Raw genomic sequence first — 19774 nt, forward strand, 5'->3', positions numbered from 1 at the left:
AGATTTCTTTTCCCTGAATTTCCCTTAACAATGTCCATACATCCACGGGTCCCAACTAGTTTTCTTACAAATTTAATTAGTTCCATACTATTATAATAATGCATGCGACTCACATGAGATGTTTTGAAATTTGTTGTAGTTTCTACCTTTTTTAGACCCTGTTAAGTATAATCTATCCCCTTCGGGTCCTCCAGTTTCCCTATCCAATGGTAACACGTTTGAATTGCTTAATGGGTGTGTCATGTCAGTGAGGCCCATAATAACATCTCCAGGTTTTTGGTTCATAATGCATATTATTTTTGTGTATCTCTCCTGGTTTTATGTACTTGATTTTTATTATTTATTTATTTTTGGGGTGGAGTCAGATATAGGCATATCCAAATTTTATTCATTTATATTCTAATTCAACTTGGATATTCATCATTGGATTCAATCCGATTCGGATTACAACTGAAAATTGAATGGTATTAATAAGTTAATTTTAAAAATGATTAAAATATTATATATTATTATTAATTAAACTAAAGTTGACTTCAATATTGCATTTCTTTAACAAATTATGTTTCTCATCTCTCTGTCTTTGTCCATGAATTTCCTAAGACCGCATTTGATAGCAAATGAGACATAATTAAAATTGGGAGTTTAAATTAGCTTACCAAATTCCTTCAATTCTTTTTTTTTTTTTTTTCTGTTTTGGTTGATTGTTTGTAATTAAGAGTGGAAATAGAATTATAGAAGTGGAGTTTGATGATTCGTGATCTCTGCAAACTCCTTGCTGGAAGGCAGTTTGGATGCCGAGCTGGCTAGTTCGTTGGGTCAACTTACAAAATGATAATGTCAAAGTGCTCGGGCTGCTTTACTTGGGGTGGGAACTCCAATGCTTAAGTTAGCAAATTGGAGATTTTTGAGAGAGTTAAAAGTGAGAGAGCTAGGGAGCTACGAGAGCTAAATTACACATACCTTTTGAAGTTGGAAATGAGACTTTTATAAAGGCGTAAGGAACTGGGAGCTTTCTGTAACACATCCAAGATTCTCGGGAAACTGCATCTGCCATGTCCGGAGGAGAGGGATACAGTTTGTTCAATCAACTCCGATGCGGACAATATGACAAAACGAGTGTAACGGTTGAGCATTGTGGTCCTAAAGAAGTTGAAAACAGTAACTTGCATAAAGAAGAGGTCGACAAGCACATCTCACAAGTCGCCACCTGGACCTCAGTCAAGTCAGCAAGTCGTCGAGGAGGTCGCTCCTCACACTGAGGTCCCTTGGACCAGTAATGACGAGGTAGTACAGGCTGACCTTAGACGAGGTACTACTAGCCACTTTGCCGAGTTGCCCAAGTTGTGTATGAGGTTGCAAGCTGGGTCTCCATTAGGTCACCGGAGGTAGGTCGCCAGGTCTCCAGTAGGTTAGCGAAAGTAGGTCGCCAACTGGGTCTCCATTAGGTTAGCGAAGGTAGGCCACCAAGTCTCTAATAAGTCAGTGGATGTAAGTCACCAAGTCTCCACTAGATTGGCAGAGGTAGGTCACCAAAGGTAAGTCGCCAAGTTGGCGAAGGTAGATCGCCAGTTAGGACTCCATCATTTTGGCTAATGCAAGTCATCACCTACGTGGTGTCAAGGTGTCATTTAACAATTCTAAGATGTCATGTGTCATGATGTTAGTGGAGGGCCAAATCTGCCTTCACCAGAGCTAATTCCCAGGAGCTATTAATGGAATTAAAAATGATACAAGGGCTTGTATTTTCCATGGGAGCAATGGAATTAAAAATGATGTAAGGGCTTGTCTTCTTTCATACCTTTAAGTAGGGGTGAACATTCAGTTTATTCGGTTAAAAACCGAATCAAATAAATCGAAATTTTAAAAACCGAACCAAAACTGAATTATAGAAAAACTAAAATAACCGAAACCAAAATTTTTAGTTCATTTTTGGCTATTTCAGTTAAAACCGAATTTTAATAATATATATTTATTATATATATTATATATTATGAAATCAAATTTTATTATATTATATATTAATATGTAAATATATAATATACTATATATATTATATACTATATCTTACATATTATATATTATCTATTACATATAATAATAGAAAGTTTAGTTAATTTGGTTAACTGAATTTCTAGTTCTAAAATCCGAAACCGAAAACCGAATTAACTGAATTGATTTTTAACCAAAAGCCGAAAAGACCAAACTAAACAAACCGAAACCGAAATTTTTGGTTCGGTTTTTCGGTTTCAACCAAATAGCGCTCACCCCTACCTTTAACTAGGGTTAGGGCATAAATTTTAGTAGGACAGATCTGACACTAACCCATCATTAATTCCATGCTCATATTTATTGGGATTAGAATTCACAAAGAATATATTTTAGAGTAGTTTTTTTCTAAGAAACGAAAGTTTTATTAATGTTATGATCCAAGCTTGGGCATTTTTTAAGTCAGATTTGAATTTTTCCTTATTAGGGGATGTGAATTGGAATGGATTTGGTCCAAGCCGATCCAGTCCAATGTGAGTTTATTACAAATGGACCAGGTTCAATCAAATCTAATGAATATTTTGGACCATTTTAGATCGCTCTAATTAATGTTTGGACTGTCCAATCTGTTCAAATTTATTTTAATTTAGATTAATTCGAAGCCAAACCTGGTCCATTGACACCTATAGTCTTATCTTCTATCAATGGACCGAATATTGGCTAAATCCATCCCAATCCAATATAAATTCATTATACATAGATCAGGTCCAATCCAATCCAATAAATACTTTGGACCATTAAGTCTGGACTGGTGCAACTCAACATGGTTTTTAAAATTGGATCGGACCAAATGATCGGATCGGAAAAACTGGGAACTAGTTAGGTGATCGGTTCTATTTTACCCCAGAACCATTATTTCGCCAAAAATCGCTGATTTGGTCAGCAAACCGTTGACCCAGGTGGTCAAACTATTCGAACTGTCCAATGGTTTTGGCTGCTTTTTATTTTTTTATATTTATGTCAGAACAGGCCACCCGTTTTGTTCAAATGGTCAAACCGTTCAACCCAGAAATTGGACCCCTAACCAGTTTGGTTTTAAAAACCTTGCAACTCAATATGTCTCATTGGTCCGTCCAATCCGTCTAAATTGATTTTGATTTGGATGGGGTCCAATGCAAAGCTGATCCATTGACACCCCAAGCCCGTACATGTTATCATCCAGACTTTAGAATGCCCAAATGAACTGCATATGGTTGCAACATATATCGGAGTTTGGAGTGATCCAAGCAAATCTAGATTTACATATCCCAATGGAGGAATATATAGGTCAAGATGGCTATTTCAGCCGTTACGAAATAGCCATAAGACATTCGGTTAAGCTATTTCAGCCGTTATGAAAGTATCAATATTTGTACCAAGAAAAAGGTGAATCCCTCAAACCTCCCTTAGATTTTTTGCAACGGCCTTAAACCTCCCTTCAACTTTATCATGCCCTTAAATCTCCCCTGACTTTTCCATTATTTTACCATTAAAAATCTAACAACAATAACTGATGCCTTGGATTTAAGCATATTATAATGTCAATTTTGCCCTTAATATAAAACCATTAAATATTTAATGACTGAAATATTCTTAAACATTTAACAGGAAAAACCTTAAATCTTTAAAAAATAAAATAAAATACCCTTAAATCTCTTTCTACCTTTTCATTGTTTTTATTTCTTATGAAATGAAACCAAGACGAAGGCTTCTTAAAAGTAACAAGAAGATTTGCTTATTCTATCCAAAAATAGGTTTATTTATGTAGTAAAAGAAATGAAATACTAAAACATATTTACTCATATTAACAATTCTCAGGTAAAGTTAGAATTAGGAAATTCTGGTAACTGGATTGGAGGAATTAGCATGAACACAACAGATGTCCACTTAAAAGTAACAGAAGGGTCCTAAAGTCCCTTTGTCCCCAACAGTGAGGGGAGGTTTAAGGGAATTACCCATACGATATGTGGCTTTAACTCCCAAATTAATTCTGCATGTTATTTGCCAATTGCGTTATGTAATCCCTCTATTTAATAAGGACGTTTTAAAGCCATAACTAACCTAAATAGAAAGTGGCAACTGGCTCAATTAATAAGGTGTGGAGTCAAACAAATATATGTTTTAAATCTAAGAGTTCAACTATGCATTCATTAATGTATTTTTGGTAACTCCATTCATTAATGTTGGATGCACATCAAATAGGAATATAATACCTCGAGTCTAGGAGATGTGATCCACCTAAAACGTATACAAGCTCTTCCAATAGGAATATAACACGAAGAACAGAAACGTGGATTTCAAGTTTCACACAATCAAGATAAAAGTGAATGTCGTCTACTTCTCTTTTCCATGTAAATCTAGCATTAAATTACTTGGGCTGAACCTCAAACTTCTATAAAAGCCTGAAGAGGAAGGTGAAATGACCACCGGAAGAGAAGGGAAGAAGTTCCATTGTGTGTGTGAGAGAGAGAGAAAGAGAGAGAGATCAGAGATAGGGGATGGAATATTCATGGAGGAAGGTGTTATTGTTGGAGATTTTGGGGTTTCTTTTATTTGATGGGTTGCTTTGCATGGCTGCCGGCGCGGTTTATCGGCACGATTGGGTCGTAAGTAATTAGATCTTTGGTTGTCCTTGTCCAGTCCAGTTGATTTTAGAATTACGTTTGTGATATGGCCGGAGCCCCATATATAGGATTGGGCGATTGGCAATTGGTGATGTCGATTCGTCGACTCCATCGATGGATGGGCGCATTCCCATGCAAATCCCAACCCAGCTGCTTAATTTCATCTTCTAGTTAGAACTTGGAAGAAGCAGACATGGAATACTTGCTAACCATAAAGCATTATTATTAGAGCCCCCCCTACCCTGATGTTCTTTCCTATACAATTTCCACCAGTCTCTGTTGGAATGATGAAATCTGAGGGCTGTATGGGTCTATCCATCCCAGACTCCAGACTCTTATCGCATGAAAGCCGGTCTGTCTTCCATGGAGGACGCCATCTCTTGATTGGCTTTGGGAGGGAGCAGAGCTTGCAGCAGAAGTGAAACCAAAATAAAAGGAAGCCGTCCACCTCTGTATGCATCTCACAGTTGAACTGCTGCTGGACCAAAAGTTCAAACAATACCCCCATTCACGAACCTGGCCTATATGGCTGGCTATAGTATATCATTGATGTGTCCCCACCTTAACCTCATGGTGGGGCCGCATCAATACATCAATTTGCATGATTTGTCGTATCAAAATTAATTTAACAGGTTTGAAATTCCGTCTCGTCAAAGGGTGAGATGCCAAGTAACCGACAGATGAGTACTACTGTCAAGGGCCAAAATTAGTCCGAAAAGATCCGGCCATATTGCACAAAATAACTCTTGGCTCTTGGGTAAATTAATTTTCTATTTGTTAATATTAATTGAGGAAAATACTCATGTTGGAGACAGAGACAGGGATGATGTGAGCTGGAATTTTGACACGTGGCCGATTAAGAGAGTCTCCTACGTGGACACTTTTGTATATGTTGTTGCTTTGTTTCTGTCTTTTGAAATTTTTAAGTTAACCATTTTATGTATTTATGTTATTACTGATGTGACTGCGAAATATATATGTGGTGACTGGTGATTAATTGTTGTAGTTGACAGAAACAAACTACACTCGATTGTGTTATACCAAACCTATCTTGACGGTGAACGGCCTGTTTCCTGGACCAGAGCTGCATGTCCACAAAGGAGATACCGTCATTATTAACGTTGTAAACCAAGCGACTTATAACATCACTCTTCACTGGTATGCCTTTACTTTTAACTACTTAATTCCTTATTTGAATTTATATTTATCTGTTGGATTTAGTCCAAAGTTATATGGCAACTTTCCTCTTCTTCTTTGTCCTTCTATTCCTCTTTGCATGAAAAACTGCAATACTTGGACCAGATTAATTAGTTAAATAGAGGATAAATTATGTATGCTAGTTGGACAATTAAATATTAAAACAGGCAGACACATACATGCAGGAGTGTTTGGTGCACATGTCTCTTGCTTTCAAGTTTCAACCACTCTGGTAGGTACTGGTAATGTGTGTTTCATAAACAATAGCTCAAGTCTTTGACTTGTTTAATAATGAAGTTAAGATTTCAGAAGATTCAATGGTTATTATCATAGAAACGTATAGTAGGGAAGAAAAGAAAATTAGACATACGCACACATGATTGGCATCTTTCGAATAATTACAAAATACACAAAAGTTAAAAGGGTCTCTTTTTTTTTTTTCTTCTTCTTCTTCTCTCACTCTCTCTGTTGTCCTTTCATTTTCCCAAAATGAGAAACAAACCACTTGTGCTGCGCTGCGCTAAAACCACTAAATCAAAGCCTTGGATGTAAGCCCCACCCTAAATTAGGCGAAGCAGCTCATGATTCACGACTTTAGCTTATGCCGTAGCAACAGTGATCTGTATGAGAAAAAGCCGACGATGCATCCATGACTATTGCTGTATGTACATACATCACTCTCTTGGTTTCTTTTGTGTTGGATTCCACTATGATACCAGAAACACAACCAATCAACTAGTATGAAACAGAGATTTTTTCTTTCTTTCTTTCTTTATTTATTTATTTCGAATAATTATACATAATTTTTTAGATCCATCGTAGGAAAAATCTTGGGCTATATAGAAAATGAGTCTGACAGCAATCATGGTAGGAAAAATAAAAAATAAAAGAAATAATGGTCATTATAATTTAATTTTAATTATTTTAAATCTTTAAAACATCATTTTGGATGGAATGGATGGTGTGATGGCCAAACACGAGCAATGAACATCTCCAATATCCATCAAATTCAAACGCTGATTGAGTTATAAACATTAAACACCATTAATGACGTCGCTGCCACTACCACAACTATTTGCACTATTTGGAACTTTTTGCCAAGAGATCGATTCATCGGCTGCCTTATGCCTACTACGGTACTACCTGCTCATTAACCAGTGCTAAAGTGAAAATTTATTCCTTCCAACTCATACCGCAACCATATATATTAGTCTGTTCCATAGATAGAACAAACATGCTGACCTACTTTTGTCCTTGATTCATTATTTATTCCCTGTTGTCTGTATTTAGGTTTATCAAAATTTAATATACAGTTATTAATCAGTTCCCCACTAAACCAAGCGGATCCTTTTTTCTGAGAGTAGCATTGTTTTTGTTTTGTCATGCTCACAGGCACGGACTGAAACAACCAAGGAATCCATGGTCAGATGGGCCAGAGTACGTGACTCAGTGCCCAATCCAACCAGGAGCAAATTTCACTTACCAGCTTATTTTCTCTGACGAGGAAGGGACCATATGGTGGCATGCACATAGCGACTGGTCTCGAGCCACAGTCCATGGGGCTATCATGATTTACCCCAAGCACGGAACCAGCTATCCTTTCAAAAAGCCTCATCGAGAGGTACCTATTATACTCGGTACGTATATTTCTAATGTTTTCAACCCGTTGATGATCCGGCCGGTCAAATCGTTTGAATTGTTATTCGGTTAGGATTTTGGGTTCGGTTCAGTCAAGACCTGTTAGACGGTAAAAAACTGTTGATTTGGTTGGTTAAATCATTGACCCATTTGACCCAGTGACTGAATCGTAAGTTGTACATTCAATGACTGTAAAACTTTCAGTAACTGGGTCGTAAGTTGTATATTCAATGCTTGTAAAACTTTCAGAGGCTATAACTTTGCACTCTTATGATTGGGGTGTTTTCTTTTTTTTTTTTATTTGGGATAACTTTTCGAGACCCATGCATCCCAAGGCACCTTGTCCCGCTATTTTCATAAAAAAAATCCATGTTTTAGCCTCAATTTGCAATTTTTAATATTTTTTATAAATAAAAAATTAAAAACTGAATTAAATATAAAATAATACATGTAATATATCTAAAACATATTTATACATTATTTATTGCTAAAATATATATATTTATGCTCATATTTATACATATATACACACATATAATGTATATAAATGTATAAACTTATACACATACATGCGATGACATGGCACGGTCTGAACCATTTGACCCAGAGAGTCGAACCGGTGACTCGCGACCCAGACGCAAAAATGGTTCAGCCTCCAGGTCAGTTTTTAAAACACTGATATATACTTTCAGGCCTATTAAAAAAAAAAAAAAAAAACTCAGTTATGAAGTGGGGCCGACCGGGTTGAGCAGGTCTGACGCGTCCGGCTAAATTAGCTTCACCCCACTCAGTTATGAAGGGTTCTGAAGGTTGTTTTAGGGGGATATGAACATATAGGTTTTAACCCCAGTGGAGTTAGCCCGACCGAATCAGGTTGGACCATGTTCAAGTTGAACTTGAGCCGTATTGAGAACCCACTTCAGTGTTTTTGACCCAATCGTCCTTGTTTTGTTTGTATGTGTAGGAAATTGGTACAACGGAGACGTGATGCAGATTATTGAAGATGCCCTTCAAAGTGGAGGAGAACCAAACCAGTCCAATGCTCACACCATTAACGGCCTACCAGGAGATCTCTACAAAGAAACCTATTCATGCGCAAACCCAGGTATAGCTGGGCATCAGATTAGAGTCCATGTCCATGACCTGATGACCATCTCCATCTCCATCTCTCATATAATTTGACAATATTGTTAATTAATTAAAAATATGAAGTTGATGCTATAGCTAATTATATTAACTAATTAATTAACTCAAATGATGCATGGTGTTCATCATCATCAGGAACATTTGAGATGATTGTGAAGAAGGGAAGGAGATATCTGCTTCGAATTATCAATGCCGGAATGAATGAAGAGATGTTCTTCAAAGTGGCTCAACATAACCTCACTGTTGTGGGATCTGATGGAGCCTACATCAAACCCATCACAACCGAAACCATCACGATAGCTCCCGGACAGACCATGGACGCCATTCTAACGGCCGATCAGACTCCGGCTCGGTATTACATGGCCGTAACAGTTTATGCCAGTGGAAACGTTCCCTACGACAACACCACCGGCACGGCCATTTTAACATATAAAAACTACAACAAGTCATCGTCTCCGGTGATGCCATCCCTCCCCGCCCACAACGACACCGACACAGCAGACAGCTTCACCAAACAGTTCAGAAGCTTGGAAAGCGCTGAACAGGTCCCAAAGGATTACGATCTCCGTATCTATACAACGATTACTGTAAGCACATTGCCCTGTGAATCAGGCAGCACCTGCTTAGGCCCCAACGGAACAAGACTCTCTTCAAGCTTGAACAACCAAAGTTTCGTGAACCCATCGATCGACATATTAGAAGCTTACTACAAATCGATTGCAGAGGTTTACACAACGGATTTCCCCAGTGAGCCACCTTATCCTTTTAACTATACGGGCGACGATCTGCCGTCGAGTCTTCTGACAGCGACTCAGGGTACTAAGGTGACGGTTCTAGACTACAACACTACGGTGGAGGTTGTGTTCCAAGGGACCAACTTGAATGGGCCGGAGAATCATCCGATGCACTTACATGGGTATAGCTTCTATCTTCTTGGAAGCGGTTATGGAAATTTTAACAACGTCACCGACCCTGCTAGCTACAACTTAGTTGATCCACCTCTGATAAACACCGTTTCTGTCCCCAAGAATGGATGGGTTGCAGTCAGATTCCGAGCAGATAATCCTGGTAAGTTTCTATTATATATATCTATTGCATGATCAAACTACTTCTCCGTCGACGGCAAGACCAGCTGCGGCCAACCTATGGACTCAACCGGCCGGCCGGCGGTTAGATGTATAAACCCCTAATTAATTAATTAAAAATGGTTTTATTGGATGATGGTGATGTTTTGCAGGAGTGTGGTTTATGCATTGTCATTTTGAACGGCATGCTAGCTGGGGAATGAACACAGCATTCATAGTGAAGAACGGCTCCAGTGTGAATGAGAGTCTTATACCACCGCCACCAATGCCACCATGTTGAGACTTGAGATCTACAGACATATATAGCAAGATCTGGTTCTTGGCGACGACTAGGTCATGAGCGTCGGTGTTGGGCACAAGGCATTTCTAGCAGCTGGTTTTGACTACATTAATTAATAATTTAATTTGTATTGTTGTATTGTCTTTAACTTGGATCGTTTTTTTATCGATATGAGATAAATAGATATGGTTGCTAGCTATACCACTCTTCTTTCTACGTTAATTAACAAAACATCATTCTTAAACCATAAAACAAACTGGGCAACTTATTTCTTTAATTTACACGATTACAGGGCCTACAGCCTTTTGTTCTATCTACACAACCTTCTAAGGTTTTCAAACCCTAGATTTAGTGTTTCTTTTTTCGGGTAATAGAATATAAGGGTAATTTTTGGGGTTTAATATCAATAAAATTAATATATTTGAAAAAAATTTAAAAATAGGTTAACTTTTTAAAATTAATATTAATAAAGGGCAAAAACGTTGTTCATCATCTTCTTCTTTCCATTTGTTCACCAGAGCCTCCATCCGCCGATGCTCGCAACCACCCGCCATTGCCTTTGCCTTCGGCAGCATTGCCGATGAAAGTAGACAGAGGTGGCGGCATTGAACAGAGAAACCACCAGCGCCGCCACTGCCACCTCTGGCAATGTACTTATGACATTGTTGGTATGTGCTTGTACATATGTATATTGGTATGTATTTATTACTAATTTCTACATATGTATATTGGTATGTGCTTGTACTTATGACATTGTTGAGCTGTAGACAACAATTTAATTATAGGAGCCAATGACCCAGTAACTCAATTGAATCAATTGATCAATCAACATTCACTATGACATGTCACGCCTGTGGGCCCTGCATGCATCCCAGCCACCACACAAACCCATTAGGGTTTGTGTTTGGTACCACCTCTTTGTAATCAAAACGTGTTTTATGTGTTGTCGCATAACATATGAGTCACTTTCAAGTAAAATGATTTAACTTCAACCCCTAGAGTAAGAAAGCCAATTTGTTGTTTTTACAAACTCATTTCTCATATTATCAAGGTATACTCGTTTCAATTATAAATATCCTCAAATAACAACAAATATATGCCAATTTGTATTGATCAATTCAAGATGTTTCAAGCAGAAACAGCAATGATATGGGATGCATTTAGTATTCTGCTCCTACAAGGTAGCAAAGTCACATCACATCACACCCACACACACATACACACAAAGAAGAATCAATGAACATCCTGGAAGGTTTATTCCCTTGTTGGCCTCTGATTAAAGCTAATTATGAAAAGTTTTTTTACTTAGGCTGTTTGATTGCAATGCAAATAAATTTGCATTGATGCAAAACTATGGCACTGCAAATGATTTGAGTGTAAATTCTGACTTATTTTTGTTTCAAATTTTAGTTTATTTTATTTTATTGTAGTATAAATGAAGTAAATTAAGACATGAAGCATAATAAAGTAGAATCCAAAACAAAATTAAACAAGGATTTGCGTTTTTTACATTTACACTCCATGCATATATAATAATGCAAATAAAATTGCACTGCAACCAAACATAGCCTTAAGGCTGCATCTAGAAACGGTGCAAATAAGTATGAATGCAAATATGTAGAGTAAAAAAGGGCTCATATAAATTGCAAAGTTCGGTTAGTTTTGCACCAACAATTTTACCATGTTACCAGAGAGGCTTTTAACTGTAATAAACGTAAACACGAATTCCAAAAAGCATATACCTTTTTTATCTGTCAATACATAAATTTAGTGTTTCCAAATACAAACAAAAATAAACCGAAATACAAATTTTCCCTAAAGCGGGATTTACATTCTATTTTCATCGTTTCCAAATAAACCTAAGGAGAGATTTGGATTTAATACGGGTCCCTCACAAGGCGGGAGCTTTAAAATGCAAACTATTGGATTGGTGTAACAAGGGGTCAATTCCAATATATAAAATATATTTATATACAATTGATTATTTAACCGAACTCCAATGTCACATTTTGAATAGGAAAGGATTCGCCTCGGATCACATGGCATGGCAAATTGTACCATGTGGCAAGTAAAAATATCCTTTTTGCAATGCCTGTTTGGATGATTCAATTAAAAATATGGTTTTCAAAATTGGATCGGACCAGGTGGTCGGATTGGAAAAACTGGGAATCGGTCATTTGATCGGTTTCATTTTTCCTCAAAACTGCATTTTCTTTCAAAACTATTAATTTTGGTCAGTAAACTATTGAATCGGCCGGTTAATCATTCGAACGGTTTTGATCGTTTTTTAATTTTTTTGTCAGAATGAGTTGACTGTTCAGATCAAATAGTCAGACCGTTCAAACCAATAACCGGACCTCTGACCGGTTCAGTCACTGATTCGTTTTTAAAAACCATGGTTAAGAAGACACAAATTATTGCACTCCAGTTCAGTTTTCAGTTTTGCACTTCAAATAAAAGTAAACCTGTCTTTTTCTAATTAATGTTTTCACATTGAAAATGGGAATCCATGCCGCCTTCAAGATTGTGGTCACCATGGTTATATTCCGTCAATAAAGGAAGAAACAATATTCATGTGTTTGACTAATACTATTTGTTCACTATTTCCTCGTGTGGACTGGTTTCGTTAGTAGAAGCCTTATATTCCGTCGTTTGTAGAAACAGTCTGTTCAAATGCCTAATCTTTGACCACACATTGTCAAATCAATAGCGTGACTTATATAATTTCAATATTGGTACTAATTTTTTTGGGCAAATTTCCTAAATTATTTCTATTGTTTAACTGATTGAAAATCATACCCTTACGGCATCACCTTTATTATTGTTTCTAACAAAAAATAAATAAATATCAAATTTGTCCTTCACTGTTTTTGCATCTCGTCTTTGTTTTGGCCTCCACTTCTTCCGCTCTTGGTTAAACGGCCACGGATGTGAAAGTTTCTCTGTGATTTCTCACCGTTCACCTTCGTCTTGTTCAGTGACCATTTCATCTACACAGGTAAATACCCACTTGAAAAGATGAAAAAGTTGGGCAAAGTTTCCCCATACCTAAAACACCATCTCCACCGCTCACGTTGCCCCTGAAACGGAATGGAAAAGACAATTAGACTGATAAGAAAGAGCTGAGATACTCCCTTTCACCGGGTACGGGCTCAAGAGCGGGCAAACCAAAAAGAGCATTTTGGACTATAAAAGGGTAAGTTAGAAATTTTGGATAAATATAACACTCATATGATATCATATGTGAACAGTTTATGACAGAACTTTAATGGTAAGGAAGGATTTAGGCAATTGTCGAAAACAATAGGAATGGTGTAAGACAATAGTTATAGTAAGGATAGTCAATTAACTAAACAGTACAGTTAATTTAAGAAATTTGCCCTTTTTTTATGCTAACAAATTTCAACCCTTTGGGATCCACCATCAATGATTTATGTGGTGTTTAATAAATCTCTCTCTCTCTCTCTCTCTCTCTCTCTCTCTCTCTCTCTCTATATATATATATATATATATATAATGTAGTGGGTTTGTAGAATTTTTCTTCATTAAAATACCCATCTTCTTCAATTTGGTTTATCTTCAATGAGAGGGCCAAAAATGTAATTAAAGTAATACTATTAATTACATTCAATTACCTCTCATTAAGTCCTACATTTAATGCATTAAATAAAGGGAGAATGATGGTTCAGCCCAGGGTCAGAATTTTTAGGCCCAAAGTACAGTTGGGGTGGGTGCCAACTTGAAATTGATGTCAATTCACAGGTGGACATTGGTGTATAGAGTGGGCATTTTTTTTATATTTTTTTACATTTTTAATGTTTATAGATCTGCAATGGAATTCAAAAACCTTCATTGGACTTGTTCGTACTTTTCCGTTAAATAAATCACGTTCTCTCTCTCTCCCAACATTTATACTTTTGTTTCTCATCATTAAATTCCACCAATAAATCCATACACAATAATTATTAATAGAATGAAATTTCATATTTTTAAAATAAACCTAGAAATACAATCATATTTTCCATCTAAGTGATGGGCAGACCTGTTGGGTTGGGCTTTTGGCCTACAAACTTTATACTATGGGTTTGGGCGTTTGGTCAAGTCCATTCAAATTTTGACAAAAACCAAGCCAAAGCCCGACCCACAAAGAGGTATAGTGGTGGGTAAGTAGTTCAACCATTTGGGTTAAATGGAGAATTTCATGATCTTATAAATAAATAATACAAATTAAAAATATAAAAAACACAAAAATATAGAAAATAAATAAAATTTGAAAAATGGACACATTTTATTATTATATATTTGTCATATTAAAAAAATAAGTATGATAAAATAGACATAATTTTATTAATGATGGACTTGGAATATACAATTTAAAACCGATGGGAAATAAAACCATTTTTCTATCTAGAGGGTGGGTTAGTGGTTCAACATTTCAGGTCAAATGGGTTAACCAATGATGTATAATTAAAAAATAAAATTTTTAAAATAGAATAATACAAAAAATATGAAACAATTTTGGGCATGTCTACAATATTATATATTAATCATATAAACAAGAATAAGCATGATAAACAATAATTATTTTATCAATGATATAAGTAAAATGTAAAATTTAAAGCCAATATGAAAATGACACCATTTTCATATCTAGATGGTAGGTCCATGATCTAATGTTTCGAGTCAAATGGGTCAATCTATGATGTCATAACTAATTATTAAATATTATAAATATATATATAGAAAATCAAAGAAAAACATAAGCTTTGTATAAAGTAGTTTGATACATTTATAATGTTATATATTCATCTTATTAAACAAAAATAAATGTGAAAATAAGGATTGCTTTTATTAATGATGAAAATGGAATACATGATTTAAAATCAATCGAAAAAGCAAAATAGTTTTTCCATCCAAGTGGTGGTTTAGTGGATCAATTGTCCATGTCAAATGGATCAACACATGATATTATAATTAAATAATAAAATAAATAAAGTTCTAAAACATGTAAAAATTTGGGCATATTAATTCTATAATATTATATATTTATTATATAAAAAAAGTATAATAAATGAGAATTATTTTCATTAATGATGTAAATGGGATAAAAATTAAGAGAAAATATAAATAGAATTAATGTCTAACACATTACTCCACTAACCATGTCAAATGGTTCAATTTATCTAGGTCACCATAGGCAAGTGGTTTGGTGGTAAATGGACCTACAATCCTGAATTGGGTGGTGGATTGATTATTATAATTAATTTATTTGACCATAATATTAAAAACCAATATTCAAAAAATATATTAGAATTGCATTTTCTCACCGTAAATAAGCAATTTTTATTATATCATAAATTTAATAATATAAAATAAAAATAAAAATATTTTTATAAACTTTACGAAAAATGAGCATATTCTTCATATTAAACAAAAACATGGTTTAAATAATGAGAATTATTGTTATTAAGACAAAAATGGCTAAAAATACAAAAGAAAATGTCTTAACCATAGCCCATTTTCCTGGTTAAATAGGTTATAACTGATTCAACTAGTAAGGTCATTTGATTATTAACCAAGTCATTTTTATTTTTATTTTTTTGCAATAAAGCGGTTTAGGTTAAAGCATATGTAAAAAAATATGTCCAATTGACAAACTAATATATCTAACTCTATAGTTCAACCACATGTTGAAAACATTGATAAAAACTATAAGAATATTTAAAGTTAAGTCTTTGAGTTGAAGGACAACACATCCACCAATACATCATTTTTTATCATTTTTCTTTGATTTAAAAAATATGTCCAATTGACAAAACACTAAAATAGTATTATCATCTTCATCATCATTTGAAACTGCCACGTGCAACACGCATGTATGTTTACTAGAAAAAATAAAATAAAAATCCATAAACAAGTAAAACAAATACAAATATTACAAATTTATAAAAGTGATAATTACTATAAGGGTTCGGGTTCATCTTGGACTGAGTTATTGATCTATGATATTTATAAGGCTCCTCTCACAACTTTTACTACCAAAACCCCTAGATTGGACGAGTCCCAACAAATAAAATATTGGTATATAATGGTATTATATTATAAAGTAAATTAAAAATTAAAAATGTGCATCCAAGAATAATACGAATCATAGTCAAATATAAGAATCAAAATAGTATATATATGCCAAAAAACTAAATCCTAAAATTTGTAATTACATATTTAACAATAAATAAAAACAATACAAACATATTAGCTTTTAAAATTATTTTTATGAATTTACAAACCATGAAAAATTAATAAGAACAAAATATCAAAACAACTTTAAAAATTTAAAAATAACAATTATCATTATGAGTCCAATTTAAATTAATATAAATCTGTTTGAAATTACAAATTCATTATTCAAAACTAGCTAATATTAATAAAAGTCCACTTGAAATTATATTTTCCCTATAGTCGACGATAATCAATATTGATGTTAAATTTGAAATTAATTAAAAAAATTTATAACAAGTACAATATGCTTATAAAAAATTTAAAATGGCATCAATAAGTCCAATAATTTCTTTCTAAAATTAATTAAAAACAAATTTGAGAATAGGCAATATTAATACGAAATGAATTTGTAATTATAATTTAATTATTTTTAAAACGAATAACAATAATATGAGGTTTAAAACTAATTAATAAAATTTGTTAAAAAACAAAATCTTCTTAAATATGATTTCATTTATAAAAATAAATAAAACTTGAAATTTTATTTTAATAGAATAGTTAATATTAACATTAAAACAATTTTAAATATATTTTTCTTACAAAAATTGACAAATGTTATTAATATAAAGTTTTGAAATGTTTTTTTTTTCTTTAACAACCCCTAAACTTTACGAAAAGGCCAATTTTGACCCAAAAAATTGAAAGGGCTATTTTAGACCTCAAACTTAGCTAAAAAGGGCAATGTTAGTCAAAAGTACATGACATTAGAGACATCGTTTACAAATCTGTTAAATAAGTAATAAGAATGCTTATTAGCACTGTTCAACTTAAAAAACTAAAAATTATAAGTGGGTCCCACTGAAGAAAATAAAAACTATTTAATATATTAATTAATACATGTTAAAAATAATATATAAGTGGGTCCCATTTGAAATTTCCTCTTTTAGGAGAAAAAATAATAGGTGGGTCCTACTTAAGATTCTTGTTTCTCTCTTCTTCTTCTTCTTCTTCTTCTTCTTCTTCTTCTTATCTGCAGTTTCAACTTCCTAGGTTTCCTGATTCGAAGCAACATTCATAAACTTAAAGTCTTCTATATCCACTCCAACCTATTATATAGATCATAATGGTGACGCCTAGAACCTAACCCTCATAAGTGGAAAGCCTATAAAATGATGATGTAACTTAGGGGACTAACATCTCATTTGCTTCCTCAAAGGTGGTGGTTGTTGTTGTTGTTGTGTCCCCATTTGTAAATCCAATTAAGATTTAGTAGACGAAGAAACAAAGGTGAATGTACTGGCAAAGTCTCTCTTTCTTCTTTCTCCACCGTTGTCGGGAAACCAATATATCCCTTGAACTTGAACAACATAAATGCTCCTCCCCGGCTCTTATACATTTAATACTTACATGAGTGAAATGGGTTCTCAAGTATAGAGTGATCTTCTGGTTCAGTTACATATCATTAGATTATAAGTGCACATTTGAACCAGGTTCACAAACTCTCTAAAAAAAATTATTTTAAATAAAATAAATCCATTATCACCTCTTTCCCATCTATTACTTCATCATAACACACCCAATAGGCCCATTGGCAATAACAACCCACTCAGGCTGAATGATGATTGTTTTCTCCTTAAGGAACAAAGAGTAGCCAACCAAGCTATAGTCGTTGAAAATGGGTCCCGTAAATATGTATGCATCGCCAGATTCTACAATCTTGACACAAAAAGCAATGCTTACATCTCCCTAGTAAGTACCAATAAAACTTTAAAATTTATTTTAATTGCAAAGTCCTTCAACGAGTATTTCAAAATAATAAAACACATAGTTATCTTAAAAAATTAAATACTATTTAAAAAATAAGAACAATTGAAATAGTAAAACACATTTATAAATCGCTATTATCATTTAAAAATAAAAATCCATTGAAAAGTACTTTAGGGCTTGCTAATATTAACATCAAAATAGTTTAAAATTTTATTTTGTTACATTAATTGATATTATTATTTATATAAAGTTTTAAAATTAATTAACGGGAATCTATTAGAGTCCTTGATCTACTTATATAAAATTTGGATTTAGAAAAATAATTAAAATTTTAAAATTAATTAACTATAAATAGATGCTTACTAACTACTAACTATTCAAAATCTATTTGAAAAAAAAAAGAAAAATAAAATTACATAAACAAGGAAAAAACAAATACAAATATTAGAAGTTTACAAAAGTGTTGATAATTTTTGTAAGAGCTCAAGTTCATCTTAGATGAAATAGTTGATTTATGATTTCTATGAAAACTCCTATTACAACTTTGGTTACCAATACCCCTAGATTAGACAAGTCCCGACAAATAAATTTTTTTTATATAAAAGAATTATATTACATAAAAATCAAAATAATACACACACACGCACTAAGAAACTAAATTCTAAAATTCATAAAGACATATTTAGTGATGATTACAAAATCATACGAACATATTAGCATTTCAAATTGTTTTTATCAATTTATACACCTTTAGAAAACAATAAGAACAAAAATACAATAACGATTTTAAAAATTTAAAAAAATAATTATTGTTATGAAATTAAGGCCCATTCAAATCACATCTGAAAATAACTAATATTAATATAAATCTATTTGAAGTTATGTTTTTCTTATAGTACAAATAATCAATAATGATTTCAAATTTGAAATTAATAACAAAAAAATATAAAAATTATAATATAACTTATATACAATTTAAAATGGCATAAATAAGTAAAGTTAAAAAAAAAAGTGATCATTTTAAAGTGGATTTTATTATTTTAAAGCCCAATAATTTAATTCTAAAAGTTAATTAAAAACAAATTTGAGAATAGGTGACATTAATAAGAAATGAATTTTTATTTATAATTCAATTACTTTTTAAACAAACAACATTAATATAATGTTTCACAACTAATCAATAAAATTTGTGAAAAATTACAATATACTTAAATAAGATTTAAATTATAAAAATAAGTAAAACTTTGAACTATATTTTAATTATAAAGTCCTTCAATAAGTATTGAAAAATAATATACAAACACATAACTTTTTGAATTATCTAAAATAATTTAAATATTGTTTAAAAAATACTAACAATTAAAATAGTAAAACAAATTTATAAATTACTATTATCATTTGAAAATAAAAATTTATTCAAATGACTATTTAAATTCTATTTGAAAATAAAAATTTGAGAATAGGTGATATTAATAAGAAATGAATTTTTTTTTTATAACTCAACTACTTTTAAAACAAACAACAGTAATATAATGTTTCAAAACTAATCAATAAAATTTGTGAAAAATTACAATATACTTAAATACGATTTAAATTATAAAAAAAACTTTGAAATATATTTTAATTATAAAGTCCTTCAATAAGTATTGAAAAATAATATACAAACACAACTTTTTGAATTATCTAAAATAATTTAAATACTGTTTAAAAAATACTAACAATTAAAATAGTAAAAGAAATTTATAAATTACTATTATCATTTGAAAATAAAAAATCATTCAATTTGACTAATC

The 19774-nt window shown here is 32.9% G+C and overlaps 1 protein-coding gene across 1 annotated transcript; it reads left to right on the plus strand.

Annotated features, from left to right (window-relative positions):
• The first annotated feature begins 4261 nt into the window (after positions 1–4261).
• LOC148851437 (laccase-14-like) lies at positions 4262–10194 on the plus strand. The gene is made up of 6 exons (XM_088944534.1): positions 4262–4631; positions 5656–5807; positions 7239–7483; positions 8449–8589; positions 8766–9698; positions 9868–10194. The coding sequence occupies exons 1-6, from the start codon at positions 4524–4526 to the stop codon at positions 9993–9995; spliced, it is 1707 nt and encodes a 568-aa protein (XP_088800660.1). The 5' UTR covers positions 4262–4523; the 3' UTR covers positions 9996–10194.
• Positions 10195–19774: the final 9580 nt, after the last annotated feature.

The sequence above is a fragment of the Nelumbo lutea genome, chromosome 5 (genome assembly GCF_056320005.1).
Source record: "Nelumbo lutea isolate HS-2025 chromosome 5, American lotus-T2T, whole genome shotgun sequence".
NCBI classification, from domain to species: Eukaryota; Viridiplantae; Streptophyta; class Magnoliopsida; order Proteales; family Nelumbonaceae; genus Nelumbo; species Nelumbo lutea.